General features: G+C 37.0%; 1 protein-coding gene across 1 annotated transcript in view; it reads left to right on the forward strand.

Annotated features, from left to right (window-relative positions):
- Positions 1-8,833: 8,833 nt before the first annotated feature.
- Positions 8,834-18,287, forward strand: part of LOC100667002 (mamu class II histocompatibility antigen, DR alpha chain-like) — a 141,802-nt gene continuing 132,348 nt past the window's right edge. Inside the window, exon 1 of the mRNA XM_064285152.1 lies at positions 8,834-9,630. Coding sequence (XP_064141222.1) covers positions 9,540-9,630 — 91 coding nt within the window. The 5' untranslated portion in view covers positions 8,834-9,539. The remainder of the gene's footprint in view (positions 9,631-18,287) is intronic.

Below are 18,287 nucleotides of genomic sequence, written 5' to 3' on the forward strand. Positions count from 1 at the left end.
GGCTGAGTCCAGCGCAGCTAGATGGTGCCCGGCTACCACCACCGATTGGTCTGACAGGGATCACAATATAAGGTCCTGGAAAGAGCTGGAGAAAAATGTAGAACAAAATTCAAACTCACAAAAAAAGACCAGACTTACTGGTCTGACAGAGACTGGAGAAACCGCAAGAGTATGGCCCCTGGACATCCTTTTAACTCAGTACTGAAGTCATTCCTGAGGTTTACCCTTCAGCCAAAGGTTAGATGGACAAACAATAGTACGTGCAGCTCAACCATGTATGTAAGACTAAACGGGCACACCAACCCAGGGGCAAGGACAAGAAGGCAGGAGGGGATAAGAAAGTGGGATGAATGGAAATAGGGAAAACAAAGTCGAGAAAGGGAGAGTGTTGACATGTCGTGGGTTTGACAACCAATGTCACAAAATGATATGTGTATTAATTGTTTAATGAGAAACTAATCTGCTCTGTAAACCTACATCTAAAGCACAATAAAAAAAATTTATCAGATATATGGGCAAATAAAGAAAATTGACAAAGGAAGTTTTAGAAAATGTTAATGTATTTATGAATTAATGTTCAAGAAATTTTGGGTTGATGGTACTACCTTTGGCAAAAAAAAAATTTCCATTTTTTTCTTTTGTGCTTTCTTCTGTATCACATGGAGCTGAAAGCCTGGACAGAACCTTTCCCACACTTCCTTGCTCTAAGAGGTATTCGTGTGTCACTGGAAAGCAGGTGGAAAATAGCTGCCATTTTGTTACTTGCACCAAGTAGCTGCCACCCCTACTTGTGTGGATTTGTTTACTGCTGCAGGGCCAATAGTAGTCTCCTGCAGCTCCTGATCTCTGGAAACACAGTTTTAGTCTTACTGTCCTTACAAAGCTTTGCAGTCCACTTCACTGTATTACATCTCTCTGTGCTTGAAATGTTCCCAGATAGTGCAAATGGTTAACCTTCTCCACTGCTAGTCGAGAGGCGGTAGGTTCAAGTTCACTCAGGGATACCTCAGAAGAAAAGCCTGGCTATCTACTTTAGAATAATCAGCCATTGACAACACTTTGGAGCACAGTTCTACTCTGACACACCTGGGATCTCCAGGGGTCAGAATTGACGCAATGGTTACTGGTTTTACTGATTGGATGTTTGAAATACCATGAGTGGTGTTCTTTGTTTTAGTGTTGTTTTTAAATTCAGTCAGACTAAATCATCTTTAAGGCACATAAATGTAAAAAACTTTTTTTTTAATGAGATAGAACTTTTATGAAATAATACACAAATCTAAAATAAAGAACACTCAATGTTGTTAGAAGCGCAACCAGCTACTGCTATTGTAAACTTTCTTTAGTTCAAAGTTTAAAAGACTTTGAATGTATCATGATTTTTAAATTTTTATTTTGATACAATTACACATTCACAGGAAATTGTGAAAATAATACAGAGAAGTCCCTTGTACCCTTCACCAAGTTTCCCCCAATGGTTCTAACTTATATAACTATGGTATATTCTGTCACATGGGGTTGCTATGAGTTGAAATCGACTCTATGGCACCCAACAACAACACAGTACCAAAACCAAAAAATTGGCATTAATACAATGTATTTGTGTAGTTTGCTATTTTATCACAGTTGTAGATTCCTATAACTACCACTGTGATCAAATTACAGTACTATTCCATCACCACAAAGATATCTGTCATGCTGCCCCTTTATAGTCACACACACCCCTCACCCCCACCATCCCTAACCTATTATGCCAACCACCAATCTCTTCATAGCTGCAATTTTGTTATTTTGGAAATGTTGTATAAATGGAATCATACAGAATGTAGCCTGTTGAAATTGGCTTTTTGTACTCAGTATAATGCCCTTGATATACATCCAAGTTTTCATACATAATCAATAGTTTGTTCCTTTATATTGCTAAATAATATTTCATGGTGCTAACGCACAGCAGTTCGTTTAACCATTCATCTATTAAGAAACATTATAGGTGTTTCTACTTTTCGTCTGTTACAAGTAAACATACTGCAAACATTCATGTACAGATTTTTCTGTGGATATAAATTTTTATTTCTTTAGGATGAATGTCTAGAACTGTGATTTCTGGGTCATATGATAAGTATACATGCAGATTTTTAAGAAACAGCCAAACAATTTTTCATAGTGCCTATGCCATTTTACATTCCTACCAGCAGTGTATGAGAGATCTAGTTTTACCACATCTTCACCAGCATTTGATATTTTCACTATTTTTTTAAGTTTGAGCTGTTTTAATAGGTGTGGTGATAGTTCACTATGTTCTTAATTTGAATTTCACTAATAAGTAATAATGTTGAACATCTTTCTGTGGGTTTATTTGCAATACATATATTCTTTTTTGGTAAAATTTTCTTCTTGTTCTTTGCCCATTCTATAATTGGCTTGTTGCTTTGAAGTTTCTTCTTTATGTCTGTGTTGTTTGTTTAAAGACTTGATAACACAGAGTTCCTTTTCTATTCTAGACAGACCATTGTCAGATATGTGGTTTGAAAATATTTTCTCAGTCTATAGTTTTTCTTGTCATCTTATTAACATGGTCTTTTGCAATGCAAAAGATTTTAATTTTGATGAAGTCCAGTTATCAATTTTTTTCTTCAATGTCTTGTGTTTTTGATATTATGTCCCAAAACTCTTCTCCAAGATCTAGATTTTCTTCCAAAAGTTTTATGGTTTTATTCAAATATGTGGTCCATTTTGAGTTGTTTTTTGTATAAGGTGTGAGGTTTGACCAAGGTTCTTTTTGTTTTGTGTTGGGCCTCTGGATATCTACTTGTTTCAGAATAATGTTCTCTATACCGATAAATATCTTTCTGGGTATTTTTATAAGAATTTCATTAAGCCTGTATATCATTTGGGGGGGAAATTGACATCTTTCCTATTGAGTCTTCTGATCCATGTACACAAAATGTCTCTCTACGTATTTAGATCCTTTTTGATTACTTTTATAAGCATTTTTTAGTTTTCAGCATACAAGTCATGCGTATACTTGATTATATTTGTACCTATTTTTTTCTTTTTTTTGAGCAATTGCAGATATTATTTCATTATTAAATTTGGTTTCTATGTGCCCATTACTAGTATATATATAAAACCAAAAAAACAATTGATTTTTTTGTCTGTTTATATCATGTGAACCTGCTGAACTCAATTATTATTTTAGGTTTTTTTTTTTTTTTTTTTTAAATTGCATGGATTTTCTACATAAACCATCATTTTTTTTGGTAAATGGAGACAGTTTTATTTTATTTCTTTCTTTTTGATTAATTTGCCTTTTGTTTCCCTTTCTGGCCTTATTGTGATTGGCAGGACCTTCAGTGCTATATATATTGAATAAAAATGATGAGAACAGACATTCTTGCCTTGTTCCCACTTTAAGCGGAAAGCATTCAGTCTTTTACTTTTAAGTATAATATTAGTTGTGTTTTTTAAAATAGATTTTCTCTATCAAGTTGAAGAAGTTTCCTTCTGTAGTAAGCTGGGTTCTTCAGTGAAGCATATATATATGGAGAGAGAGAGATACAGAGAGAGAGAGAGATTTATCTCAAGGAAATGGCTCACACAGTTGTAGAGGTTGGCAAGTCCTGATCCATTGTTCAGGCATCAGGCTAGAGGCTTCTCCTGACTCACATAGCTGAAGGGGCTGAGGAACTGAAGATCAGCAGGTCAGATGACAGGCTGCTGGCTCACAGGCTGATGAATCCCAAGATCAGCAGGCAATAAGGAAGGCTGCTGACTCAAGTCCCAAGAATCAGAGGTCAGATGATGACAAGCTGGATGCTGGATCTCGAGAGAGCAAAAGCCAGTGAACTTTGCCAGAATATCCATATATACTGGATGCAGACCACACCCCATAGGAAACTCCCCTTACAACTGATTGGCTGATCACATCAGATCACATGATGGAGGTGATTACATTATATAACAAATGGAAGATAACTACATCATTACATAACTGCCAAATTAACTCATTACACAACTGCCAAACTACATCATTTCAAAAGTGCCAAGTTACATCATTATATTACTGCCAAACCACTGAGAATCATGGCCTAGCCAAGCTGATACATAACCTTAACCATCACACCTTTTAATCCTAATATTCTCAGAGTTTTTATTATGAATGGGTGCTGAATTTTGCTAACTGTTTTTTCTCAATCAGTGGATATGATCACGTGATTTTGATTCTTTAGTTTGTTAATATGCCAAATTAAATTGTCAAATATGGAACCAACCTTGGAGACCTAGAATAAACCCCAATTGGTCATGGAGCATAGTTCTTTTTATATACTATTGAATGTTCGATAATATTCTGTTAATGATTTTTTCTCTGTATTTATGAGGTATATCAATTTGTAATTTTCAATTTTATACTGTCTTTCTCCGATATGGGAATCAATGTAACACTGGCTTCATAAAATTAGTTGGAAAGTATTTTCTTTTTGTGATTTCTCTAAGAAATTGTGTGGAATTGGTGCTAACTCCTCTTTGAACGTTTTGTAGAATTATTCAATGAAGCCATCTGAGTCTGGAGATTTCTTTTTCAGGAGTTTATCCCTCTCAGTAAAGACACAATTTGCCAATCAGAGGGCATTTTTACAATAAGCAACATTGCCTAGAAATCCAGCTGATATTTTAGCTTTATTGGGTTTCCAGAAAACAGAGCTAGAAAATTAGCCTAGGATCAGATTTGTCACAGAGGAGAAAGGGTGTTATTAGACATTTACCAACAAGAGTCAAAGTGATTTATAGTTAATTTTTCAGCTTTAAAATTATCATTTAATTTTTTTAATTATTTAAAAGAAAGATATTGTATATTTTCTTCATTTATCCAAAAAAGGCATGATGATTCTTAGTATAAAAGACTTCAAACATATTAGAGTTGAAAACTATTTGAAAAACCTAATTAGGTCAAACACACATGAGTAAAAAATTAGTTGAAGCATCCTGAATTAAGAAATCCTTGACCTTTCACAAGTTGTCTGAACACTCAGTGTCAAAAAGTATATAAAGAATTAAATGCTGTCTACCACAAATGGAAACTAGTCTAGCTTATACTATAGGTTAGAAAATCAAGGGAAGGAGATATGCCCTTAGAACTTTTGAAATATTTGCCTACAGTGTAGAAGGCAAAACAACCATTGTCCCAAGCCGAGGCTATATTTGTGGTTGAAGAGTTTGTAGGGTTTGAAATGCAAACTCATTCTAGGAGTTCGCATATTACTGGTTACAGGGGTAGAGAGCCTTGATTGAGAATACCACAGTTCCCATTTTCTGGTTTCCCTTTACCAAAAGTTTCTAGTTTCCTTGACCAAAAAGTCCAGGTTTCTCAGGATACAATGGGAATACAATTATGATCCAGTGAATATGATGTTCTCAGTAAGTATATCGGTCTATGGTTAAGATTTAAAATAATATCTGTTTTTATTAGTATTTTTAATTGGTGAGTGAGAAAGGGTATATATTTTAAAAAATGACTTATTAAAAGCAGTAACAAACCTCTAGTCTATTTCTCAAGTTTCTTTTTACCTTAAAAATGTCAAAGTTCAAAAGTAACCTAAGAAATCTGAAATACATTAGGTTCTTGCTTGGTATATTTTTCTAAAACTTTTGGTTTTTCTAAAACATTTTGCAGCACTGATTGCTCCTCAAATATTATCCCATAGAAGTCTTGGAATTATATTTTAGATGACATTTATTCTCTCATGTTTTCCCTGTTCTATTGTGATAACTTAACTAATTTTCCACCTACATTCTGTCATTGAACCATGCCCTACTCAAAGAATTTCATTTTACTTGGATCCACAGTTAATGCCCATGGAAAAAACAGTCAAGAAATCAAACAACGTATTGCATTGGGCAAATCTGCTGCAAAAGGTCTCTTTAAAGTGTTAAAAAGCAAAGATGTCACTTTAAGGACTAAGGTGAGACTGACACAGGCATGGTATTTTCAATCTCCTCAAACCTGGACAATGAGTAAAGAAGATGGAAGAAGAATTGATCCTTTTGAATTATGGTGTTGGAGAAGAATATTGAATATACCACGGACTGCCAGAAGAATAAACAAATCTGCCTTGGAAGAAGTACAGCCAGAATGGTACTTAAAATTAAGGATGGCGAGACTTTATCTCATGTACTTTGGACGGTTATCAGGAGGGACCAATCCCTGGAGAAGGACCTCATGCTTGGTAAAGTAAAGGGTCAGCGAAAAAGAGGAAGGCCCTTAACAAGATGGACTGACACAGTGGCTGCAACAATGGGGTCAAGCATAACAACGATTGTGAGGATGGTACAGGACCAGGCAGTGTTTCGTTCTGTTGTACATAGGGTCGCTATGAGTCGGAACTGACTTGATGGCACCTAACAACCACAATACTCCATTCAGACAAGAGCCACCTTCTCTGCATGGCTTCTATTTTTTGGTTAAAATTTTGTTCACTCATCCACGACACTCAGTGTTGAAATTTTAATTACTTAGTGCTCTTTTTGATCATTTCTACAACCTTCCTTATCCTGTCAATCAGCAAGTCCTAGTGATTGTTCTTCACATTTCTTTATTTCTTTTCTTCATGTTTCTTGTCTTCTTAATTCTCTTCAGCAAGAGTTTTGCAGATTTGTAAACCAGGACCTTTACAATGATTTCTCACCAAATACATTAAATGAACCGTCTTCAAGTTTTCAGTCTCTCATCCTCCAAGTTTAAGAGTAGAAGAGGACTGCTATACAGACATTCTTACCATCTACAGAAGCGTGCAGAGATCACACTTACTGGAGAAACATTTCCAAATAATGCTACCTATTCCCAAGGACTCATAGCGACCCTATTTTTTTTTGGTATTCTCAAGGAAATGGTGGCAGGAATAACTGCACTATTGTCCGGACTTGGTCAGTTCTCAAAACTCTAGCCCCTAAGTTACCTCCTAAATCTTTAGTAGGAGAGAATACCTTGAGGACTCAGAGTTCTAGGGAATACAAATGGGAAAGGAAGCTAAAGTAAGGAGATTGAGGTTCTCAGAACTCAAACCTCATGAACATCCAGACTTGACCTGGATCCAGTTCTCATTTCTAAGCTCTAACTCAAATACACCCAAAAAATATTATCCCTGGTGATATGATTATATATTACATTTATTATTAGTATTAAAAATTTTTTTTTCATTCAGTTCTATGGTCTTGTCAGTGTGTTAACTAAAAAACAAACCCATTGTTGTCAATTCCAACTCATAGCAACCCTACAAGATAGAGCAGTACTGCCCCACAGGGTTTCCAAGGAGGAGCTGGTGGATTTGAACTGCTGACTTTTTGGTTAGCAGCCAAGCTTTAAACCACTGTGCCACCAGGGCTTGTCTATAGGTTAGAGAAAGGAAATATAACAAATTATGTTTTCCAGACTCTTTTTGCTCTCAGGTTTCTGAATGTTGCATATGTTTGCCAGTGAAGCTTACTATTATGAGATTTGGAAGGTGGAAGTTAGGCAGAAGCCATCTTATGCAGTGGACTCCTGGGTTTCACAGACATGAGTTTTGGCAGCAGCCTTGTATTCCCAAGACATTCCACTCCCTTGGGGCTCTAGAGGAGCTGTGACATCTGCAGTGGCTTCCAACAGATTCCTGGCTTCTTAAAGTTAGGGTTCTGCACTGACTTCTGCTCCTCAAGACTTCCTAACTGTGGTAAGGCACAATTTTCTGCAATATATATTCAATTTTGTTTAAAATGCCTACAGTGATTTCTGAGATTCCTTGCAATTTATTGTCCCCAAGAAGTCTTCATTCAGTGACCCTCAGAGATTCCCTCAAACACACTGAAAGCTAGAGTTTCAGAGAGAATAGGGAAACATTAATGGTGTACAAACGGCAATTGCTGTCCTATCACAGAGGAAAGGAACTTTTCTAACGTCTCCCAAATTTAATAGCCTTGTGAGAAAATCAACCAGTGTTTTAGGACTAAACAATACCATAAGTTGCCGAGCAACATCTTGGATTCAAGATTCTAATACAACATGTAAAATATCTTTCTGTAAAATATTTTTAAATTTACCATATATTCACTGAGTACCTTCTAAAAACCAGGCATTATGACAGCTAGCAAAGAGTAGGCATGGAAAAATTAACTTGGCTTTGCCCCCAGACATAGGATTAGACTCTCAGCATAGACTGATACTGTAGAACTCCCAATTGGCCCATTCTCTGCCTCTTCGATAATTCTAGGGCTGAACTGTACTGTGGGTCTCCTCTTAGTGATAGAGGAGTCAGTGTCAAAGGATGTTCAAAGCCCTTAGATGTGATCAGATAATGTGAGTCTCTTTAGGGTGTTTGCCTCACAACTTGTGAAACAAGCTGCATAGCAGAATAAGGTCATGTGTCATGACTGATGTTAAAAGACGGACTCACCACCTGATGGGCCACTTCACTGCCAGGTTTGCCTTCATTAGTAACATTTGGATCTCAACGCTTTCAACTGTCCTTTCTATGCATGGTCGAACATATTCCTTTCTACTCTACTGGATTTTCAGAAACATGAGAGTCAGAGTGTCATAACTTTCAGTCTTTTCTATGGTTGGTAAACATTGAAATATAGTCCCTGAATCAGAACTTCAATAGCCTTATGACGTGATGGAAGGAACGATAAAGCTCTCCTGCGGTTCATTGTCTCTAGCCTTCCCAGTAAAATGCAGTCTTTTCAAGTTAATCCACCATATTAGGTGACCTGGGTCCTCAAATGAGATGTGTCTCCTACTGTTGACTTTGACCTCTGGTCATATTTAAGATGGTAGGGATTAAGAGAAGGTACTCCTTTTACAGCCCACAGTTTTCAGTAATCACTTCCTGTGTTCCAAAGTATAGCTTTCCATCCCTCGCCACTTGTTGAAACTCAGAGTTTCTCCTTTGATATTTTGTAAGGATAGCATGTTTCCAGATATCCCAAGCTCTTGGGCTGAGTTGGCAATCCTAAGTTTTAGGAAACTAGAGGAGAAACATGAAGCAATAAACCTTGTCACATATTCCTGCCAGGATTCAGGCATTCTCCATGGCCTGACAGTTCACCTGCTCTTTAGGTGTTTTGTTGTCTCTAAAAAAGCTCCTCAGCTTTCACAGCACAGAGGCATGATCTGTACTTGGCTCTCATTTTAGGATGCTTCCATTGATTCTATCCTCACTAATGTGCTTCAGGTATATTCCTTTCCAGGGCTTAGTCTGGGATGGAAGAATCTATGAGTGATTCCCCAATATTGTCAAAAACTTTATTATTTGTTTGCGTATTTGTGTGATTGATTAAGGACTTTTCTTTGTATCTAATGAAGTAAATAATATGTCCTTTCTTGGGCTCTTTACATGAACCCTTTCCTTAGCAAGAGGAATGTCATCTCAAAGAATTTTTCTGATTGGCAGCAGCTCAACTGAGCTGAATTTTAACTGTGCTGTACTCTATTATACCCCAAATCTCTTTTCTTCTTGTCTGTATTGCCTCAACCTCGAGCTCTACTGGCTTCTGTCAAAGCATGCATGAAGACAATGGCCCGAAGTGGAGTCCTGGTACTAGTATTTTTCACTGTGGCTGTCCTGATGAGCTCTCATCAATCATGGGCTACCAAAGGTAGGAGCTGAGAGAACCAAAATTAAAGACAATAGGCTCTGAGATCATTAGAGAAATGAACTGTGGTCACCATCAGTTGGATTTGACTTGATGGCAGCTGTTTTATTTTATTTTTTTGTGAATCTAGTCAACATATTGTGAACACAGACTTTGTACTGAAAATCACTAGAAGGAAGATCACCAAAGAGCAACAGTCTACACAGGGATGTGGGGAACACAGAAGTGATGATATAAATTCCATCTAATTTTCCCCTTCCTATGACAGTGATGGAAACCCTGGTGGCATAGTGGTTAAGAGCTATGTCTGCTAACCAAAAGGTCGGCAATTCGAATACATCAGGGGCTTCTTAGAAACTCTATGGGGGCAATTCTACTCTGTCCTATAGGGTTATTATGATCGGAATTGACTGGACGGCAACAGGTTTGGTTTTTTGGTTTTATGACAGTGATTATTCACCCTACAGTAGGTCTTACAGTGATCTGAGGTCACTGTTATATTATGATGTTTCCCAGATAGGAGAAAAATGAATGAGGAATTGAGGAATTTGATATTTTTTCCTGCCATCTCTAGAGCAAACATGTCGTATTGTGAAGATGTGTTGTGAATAAGCATTCTTAATCCACAGTTACTCCCACAGATGGTCCCATGTATATTGAAAATACGCAAAGTAGTGACCTAGCTCTTTCATCACGAAGGCAATTGTAGTTTCCATTGCCCAGAAAGAGCCGTATAAGATGATGATCACCTGAAAATATAGAGTCTCTTCTGTTAGATTGGAAAGGGAAGCTAGAATATTGTGTGTGTGTGTGTGTGTGTGTGTGCGTGCGCGCGCGTGTATGTGTGTTGAGAGCTGCAAATGTTAAATTAATTCCTAGGCTTATTAATATACAATCAAACCTTAAAATACGTCTCCTGTCTCTGAAGAATAAGTAAAGAAAGAATTTCCATCCTGTTTATGCACACCATAGAGCATCCATACCCTCCAACTGTAATTTTCCATTTTCAAGTTGATTATTCCTTTGGTGCTGATTATTCTCAATATCAACTACAATAGAATGCAGTATGTCTCATAATGATAGTCCCAATTTAAGGAGCATTAAGATACAAAAGTGCATTGCTGAGGTCAATCCAAACATAATCCTTCTCATAGAGGTTTCTATGGTGTGTTGTTGTTGTTAGATGCCGTCAAGTCGGTTCCAACTCATAGTGATCCTATGTACAACAGAACAAAATAGTGCCTGCTCCTGCACCATCCTCATGATCATTGTTTTGCTTGAGCCCATTGTTGCAGCCACTGCGTCAATCCACCTCGTTGAGGATCTCTTTTTCTTTTTTTGCTGACCCTCTACTTTACTAAGCATGATATCCGTCTCCAGGGACTGACCCCTCTGATAACATGTCCAAAGTATGTGAGAAGAAGTCTCACCATTCTTGCTTCTAAAGAACAGTCTGGCTGTACTTCTTCCAAGTTCCAAGTTTGTTCATTCTTTTGGCAGTCCATGGTATATTCAATATTCTTCACCAACATCATAATTCAAAGGATTCATAATTCAATTCTTCTTTGGTCTTTCTTATTCATTACCCATATTTCACATGCATATGATGGTGCGGTGTAGAGCTAGGTAAATGGGTGATCTACAATACCAGAAGGTCTCAATCTTAACTTTCTGGATATTCCAGGCTCCTGTTATATTTTCCTTAAAAACAAAGCAGCCTCTGACCCTAGATAGTGACCTGAGCTTGTTGTAGGCCTGATATATACTAGTAAATTACTTACCTTGTCCCATTTAACCTTCAAAACAAACCTATGGAAGAAGCAAAACCATGACTCAATTATAATTAGAAAACTAACGTAAACAAAAAACCCATTGCCATCGAGTTGATTCAGCTACAAGTAAATAGGTAGAAAATTTTGTCAAGATGCTCCGCAAGTAAGCAGCTGAATAAGAATTCAAGATTTGACTTAATTCTAGAATTCCAGAATTTAAACAGTGTTTCCCTCTTCTTAGAGTACAGTGTTCTGAGAAAGACTTGCCCTGGAACTCTGACTTATTAATGTATTTAAAGCCTCCATAAAAAGAGTGAGAGAACATTTCTCTTTTAGGGACCTATGCTGGATTGTTTGAAAGGGTCTTATTTCTCAGCTAGTAACATGGAACCAGACAACAGCTTCACAAGACTCTGGGCTTTTTAGCCCTTATCACCTTCAATCCACCCTCTCTAACTCTGCCCCCTTCTATCTCCTCTTCAGCACTGTTCAACAAGCATATCCTTCACTCAGGCCTCAGCTTTCCAAACTTGCTTCTAGTGCCCCTCACTCCTCCATTCCACTGGGTCCTATCCCTCTCCACCACCTCCTGCCCACATGTTTATGTCTCACGTCTTGGGTTCTTCTTCATCTCTCTCCTCATTCCCACCCAAACTCCTTTTCTTGCCTTTTCATAGGAGCATGTGAGCATTCAGTCCACGTTCTATCAGGTCCTTGGCCAATCAGGCGAATTTATGTTTGACGTTGGTGGTGAGATTTTCCAAGTGAATATGTAAAAGAAAGAGACGGTCCGTCAGCTTAAAGATCTTGAACGTTTTGCCAACTTTGAGGCTCAAGGTGTGATTCCTAAGGCTGTGTGTCAGTTTGGCTTGGCCATGAGCCTCAGTGGTTTGGCCATTATGATGTAGTTTGGCAGTTATATGATGATGTGATCATTTCCATGATAAGATTTGATGTAATGTGATCATCTTCATAATGGGATCTGCTGTGAGTAGCCAATCAGTTAAAAGGGAGATTCCTTCGGCATGTGGCCTGCATTGAATAATATGTGGGCTTTCTGGCAAGTCTTGGGGGCTTTTGCTCGCTCTGGATCCTGCAACTGGCTCCGTTCATCTGACCTCTGGTTCTTGTGATTTGAGCTAGCAGTTTACCTGCTGTCTTGCCTACCGATCTTGGGATTTGTCTATCTTTGAAGCATGTGAACAAGAGCCTTGCTGTCTGACCTGCCCATCATGGATTCGCCAGCCCAATTGCTGAACCAATATTGACACATTATTATTGACTGAAGTCTACAGTTCACATTGGTTCACTCTGTGTTGTATAATCCTATGCGTTTTGACAAATACATCACGTCATGTGTTCACCATTGCAGTATCACATAGAGTATTTTCACTGCCCTAAAAATGCCCTGTGCTCCACCTATTAATCTTTCTCTCACCCCCTGAACCCCTAGTCACCACTGATCTTTTTGTTATCTGTATGGCTTTGCCTTTTTCAGAATGTCATATAGTTGGAATCATACAGTATGTAGCTTTTCAGACTGGCTTCTTTTGCTTCGTAATATGCCTTTAAGGCTCTTCCATGTCTTTCATAGCTTGATAGCTCTTTTCATTTTTTCACTAATGACACTCCATTATATGGAGGTACCACTGGTTTTTTAATTCATTCACCCATTGAAGAGCATCTTGGTTGCTTCCAATTTTTGGCAATTATAAATAAAACTTCTATAAATGTTTGTGTGCAGGTTTTTGTGTGGGCATAAGTTTTCAACACACTTGGGTAAATACCTAGGCGTGTGATTGCTGGATTATATGGTAAGCCTTTGCTTAGCTTTGTAAAAAATTGCCAGACTGTCTTCCAAAGTGGCTGATCAGTTTGCATTTCCACTATTAATGAATGACAGTTCTTTTGTTTCACACCCTTTCCAGCATTTGGCATTGTCGGTGTTTTGGATTTTAGCCAGAAAGCCACTTTATAAAAACTTTTTATTTTGAAGGAATTATAGTTACACAGGAAGCTGCAAAGACAATACAGAGATATCCCACGAAAACTTCACCCAGTTGTTCCACACGGTTATACTCATTGCTGTTGAGCCGATTCCGACTCTTAGTAACTCTTTAGGACAGAGTAGAACTGCCCCATGGGGTTTCCAAGGCTGTAATCTTTATCAAAATTAGAAAACTGACATTGGTACAATGGCTGTGCATAGTTCTTTGTCATTTTATTCCACGTGCAGTTTGTGTAACCATCGCCACAATCAAGCACAGACCTATTTCCTCACCACACAGGTCTCTCATGCTCCCCCTTTGTAGTCACAGCCACCGTCCTGCTCACACTCCCACCTAACATCTGACTACCACTAATCTGCTCTCCGTCTATAATTTTGTCATTTTGAGAGTGCTACATAAATGGAATCATACAGTAGGTTGTTGTTTGAGATTGGCTTTTTTTCTCTCAATGAAATGCCCTTAGGATCTATCTAAGTTTCTGCATATATCAATAGTTTGTTCTTTCTTTATTGCTGAGTAGTATCTGGTGGTATGGTTGTGCCACAGTTTGCTTACCTATTCACCTACTGAAGTACATTTTAGTTATGTCTACTTTGGAGCTGTTACAAATAAAACTGCTCTGAATATTCATGTAAGATTTTTGTGTGAACATAAGTTTTAATTTCTCTAGGATAAATGCCCAGGAGTCTGATTGCTGGATTGTGTGGTAAGTGTATTTTTAGTTTTTAAAGAAACTATTATCTAGATGGTCTTTATAGTTTACATTTCCACCATCAATGTGTGAGTGATCCAGTTTCTCCACATTCTCATCAGCATTTATCATTGTCAGGATTTTTTTTTTTTAACTTTAGCTGTTCTAATAGATGTATTGTGATATCTCATCATGTTTTCTATTTGCATTTCTCTAATGGTTGATGGGAAACTCTGGAGGCGTACTGGTTAAGTGCTACGACTGCTAACCAAGAGGTCGGCAGTTCGAATCTGCCAGGCGCTCCTTGGAAACTCTATCGGGCAGTTCTACTCTGTCCTATAGGGTCGCTATGAGTCAGAATCGACTCGATGGCAGTGGGTTTTAATGGTTGATGATGGTGAATATTCTTTCATCCTCTTCGAAAAAATGCCTCTTTATGTCTTTTGGCTATGTTGAAGTTGAATTTTTTTTACTGTGGATTTTTGGGGGACAAATTTATGTTTTATTTATGTTAAAAAATCAGATTTTCATAGCTCTCTATGTAAAACCCTTTGCCGTCAAGTCGATCCCGACTCATAGCGACCCTATAGGACAGAGTAGAACTGCCCCATAGAGTTTCCAAGGAGTGCCTGGTGGATTCGAACTGCCAGCCTTTTGGTTAGCAGCTGTAACACTTAACCAGAACGCCACCAGGGTCTCCTATATAATAGGGATAAAAAGTACATATTAATGCAATGTATATGAAGCTACATACCTCTTAAGTAATAATATTCACTAGTATATAATGCTATTACAGGATCACATTCTTACGTTCTTTTCTTATAGTGGTAAATATATAGGTGATGAAACATTTGTAATTTCTACAACCCTCGCATGTACAGTTTTGAGAGTTCTTTATATTTTCTGGATTCCTGTCCTTTGTGAGGTACATGGGTTGCCAATATTTTCTCCCATCTGTAGCTTATCTTTTCATCCTCTCAGCAGAAAATCTTGCAGAACGAAAGATTTTAATTTTGTAAAGCCCCATTTATTGATGTTTTTCTTTTACGGATTGTGCTTTTGGTGTCATGTCTAAGAACTCTTCACCAAGCCCTAGGCCCTAAGGATTTTCTCCAATGTTTTTTTCTAAAAGATTTATAGTTTTACATTTAAATTTATCATCTATTTTGTGTGAATTTTTGTATAAGCTGTGAGAATCAGGTGGAGTTTCTTTTTCTTTTTTCTCTCTCCTTTTTTCCTATGGATATTCACTTGTTCCAACACCATCATTTGAAAAGACCATCCTTCCACCATTGAATTTTGTTGCACCATTGTAAAAAATGAACTAGGCATACTGGCGTGGGTCTATTTCTGGACTGTCTATACTGTTTTATGTTGGAAGCCCTGGTGGCGTACTGGTTAAGTGCTAAGGCTGCTAACCAAAAGGTCGGCAGTTTGAATCCACCAGGCACTTGGAAACTCTGTGGGGCAGTTCTACTCTGTCTTACAGGGTCGCTATGAGTTGGAATGACTCAATGGCAATGGGTTATACTGTTTTATGGACGTGTGTTTCCATTCCTCTGCAAATACCAATAAACCTTGATTACTGTGGTTATGTAAGTATTGTTAGAGTGATTCTTCCAACTTTATTTTACTATATCAAATTTGTTTTAGTTATTCTAGTTCCTTTGCTTTTCCATAAATATATTTTAGAATAACTTTGTCTACATGTACTATACATTTTTGCTAGGATTTATATAGAAGTTGTATTAAACCTGGATATCAGTTTGGGGAGAATTGACATCTTTACTATGTTCGGTTTTCTAGTCAATGAACATGGTATGTCTTTCCATTTAATTAGATATTGTTTTGTTTCTTTCATCAGCACTTCAGCATACAAGTTCCATACATGTTTTGTTAGGGTTATACTTAAGTTTCTTTTATTTGAGTGACTTTAAATGGTATTATATTTTTTGTTTTAATTTTTATGTCTTTATTGCTGTATATAGAAATTCAATTGATTTTTTGTTGATCTTGAATCCTGCAAACTTGCTGAACTCCCTTATTCTAAGAGGTTATTTTTTGTAGGCTCTTTGAGAATTTTTATGTGGACCATCATGTCAGCTGAGAATAGGAATAGTTTTCTTTCTTTCTTCATGGTCTGCATATGTTCTGAACAGGGGTGGATTATCCGATAGGGAAGATGAGCACGGTGATTACCTTGCTTACCAGATCATTTGTAGCGAACAATTTCACATGGGTTTCATGTGGTGAATTTTTAAATTCATGTGAAATATTTTGCAACAGATTAGTAAGTATGCACAAGAAAGCCGGTGCTTACCTTGCTGACTGGCTAATCCACCCCTGGTTCTGACCACCTTCTATTCACCCTATTTATGAATAATCCTACCATAAATAGTACAGGATAGCCCAATGCACAACACCCAACTTTGACCGATGAGAATGACAGTTTGTTAGTCACATGTACACACAGCTCAGGTGAGGGGGACAACAACTACCATATATAAAAAGGATAATACATCATGATCAAGTTGATTTTATTCCAGAAATTCAAGGTCATTTAAACATTTGAGAATCAATTAATGCAACCCACCACATTAACTGAAAGAAAGAGAAAAGGCATATGACCATCTTGAGAGAAATCAAAATCCGTTCCTGATTCTTTTTAGAAAAATATATTAGCAAACGAGAAAAAGAAATTTTCTCAATCTGAGAAAAGATAGCTAGCTACCTTACTGTACACATCAGATTCAGTGGTTAAATATTTAAAGTTTTTCCCTTCATATCTGGAGTACTGGAAATTGCAGGCAAAGAAAAATGAACAAATAATATATGGATTGCAAGAGAGGAGAAGTTTGCAATCACTTACTCTTTTAAATTCAGGCAGCCTCTGGATTTTGAACGAGATCAGTTCCTAAGACTGTCTTTAGTCGAATTTGTACATAAGCGGAAGAGTTGGGTATGGTTTGTATGTAACTTCAGTTAGTCAAATGTTTGTCATAGTATATAGTCTATAGAGTGCCTTTTATGCATAAAAGCATTAAAGAAAGACTTCCAGATACATTAAAATATGTTTAACATAATACAATAATATTAATAATGTTTTGATGTACATAGCATAGTAGCACTCCTTTGTTGTTACAAACCATTGTATGTACCTCAAATTTTTAATATAATAGGCTTTATGGGGGTTGGTTCATAGCTATGGGTTGCAGTTAAGCCGGAGGTTCTAACTTGTATCTTGTAAATTATCATGTACTTAGAAAATAAAAATTATAGACTCACTAAGATTTAATAAGCAAATTTAGCAATGTTGCTGGATACAAGCTAATATACGTAAAGCAATGATATTCTGCTCTACCAGAAACAAATAGAAAACAGCGTCAAGAAAATGATACCATACACAATAAAAAAAAAAAAAGTTTTTTTTTTTTTTTTTTTTTTTAATAGCATCCAATTGTTTCAGATATCTAGGAATAAATTTAACAAAAATGAATGGGATTTCTATACTGAAAACTATAAAACATTATTGGGAGAAATTAATAGAACTAAATAAAGAGAATTCCCAATTTGAGAATTGTAAGACAAGTATTTTATGATGTTCATTCTCTCCAAATCTATGCTTGGTAAAATTCCATTGAAAATCATGGTAAGGTGTTTTGTTTGCTTGCTTGCGTGCTTGTTTTGTTTCTTTACGTTCCTTTTCTTTTTCGGTGGTAAGGAAATTGTCAAGCTGAATTTAAAAAATTTATATGCAAATACCAAAGTCTTAGATTAGCCAGGGAAATTTTGAAAAGTAAGAACAAAACTGGAGGAAATTCAGTACAGGACACCAAAAAAAAAAAAAAAAAATTCTGACTCACAGCAACCCTATAGGACAAAGTAGAACTGCCCCATGGATTTGCCAAGGAGTGCCTGGTGGATTCGAACTGCTGAGCTTTTGGTAAGCAGCCGTAGCTCCTAACCACTACACAACTAGGGTTACCACAGGACACCAAGACCTACTGTAAAGCTATATTAGTTAATATGATGTGATATTGTCTTAAGTGTAGCAAACTAGAAAGAGAAACAAAACAGAAATTCTAGAAACAGACACCTCTCAAATACAATGCCCTGGTCTGTGGTGACACTGCATAGCAATGTAAGAAGAGACGGTCTTTAAACAAAAATTTATTAGCTCATTTAGAT

This window comes from Loxodonta africana, chromosome 1 (genome assembly GCF_030014295.1).
Source record: "Loxodonta africana isolate mLoxAfr1 chromosome 1, mLoxAfr1.hap2, whole genome shotgun sequence".
In the NCBI taxonomy this organism is placed as follows: Eukaryota; Metazoa; Chordata; class Mammalia; order Proboscidea; family Elephantidae; genus Loxodonta; species Loxodonta africana.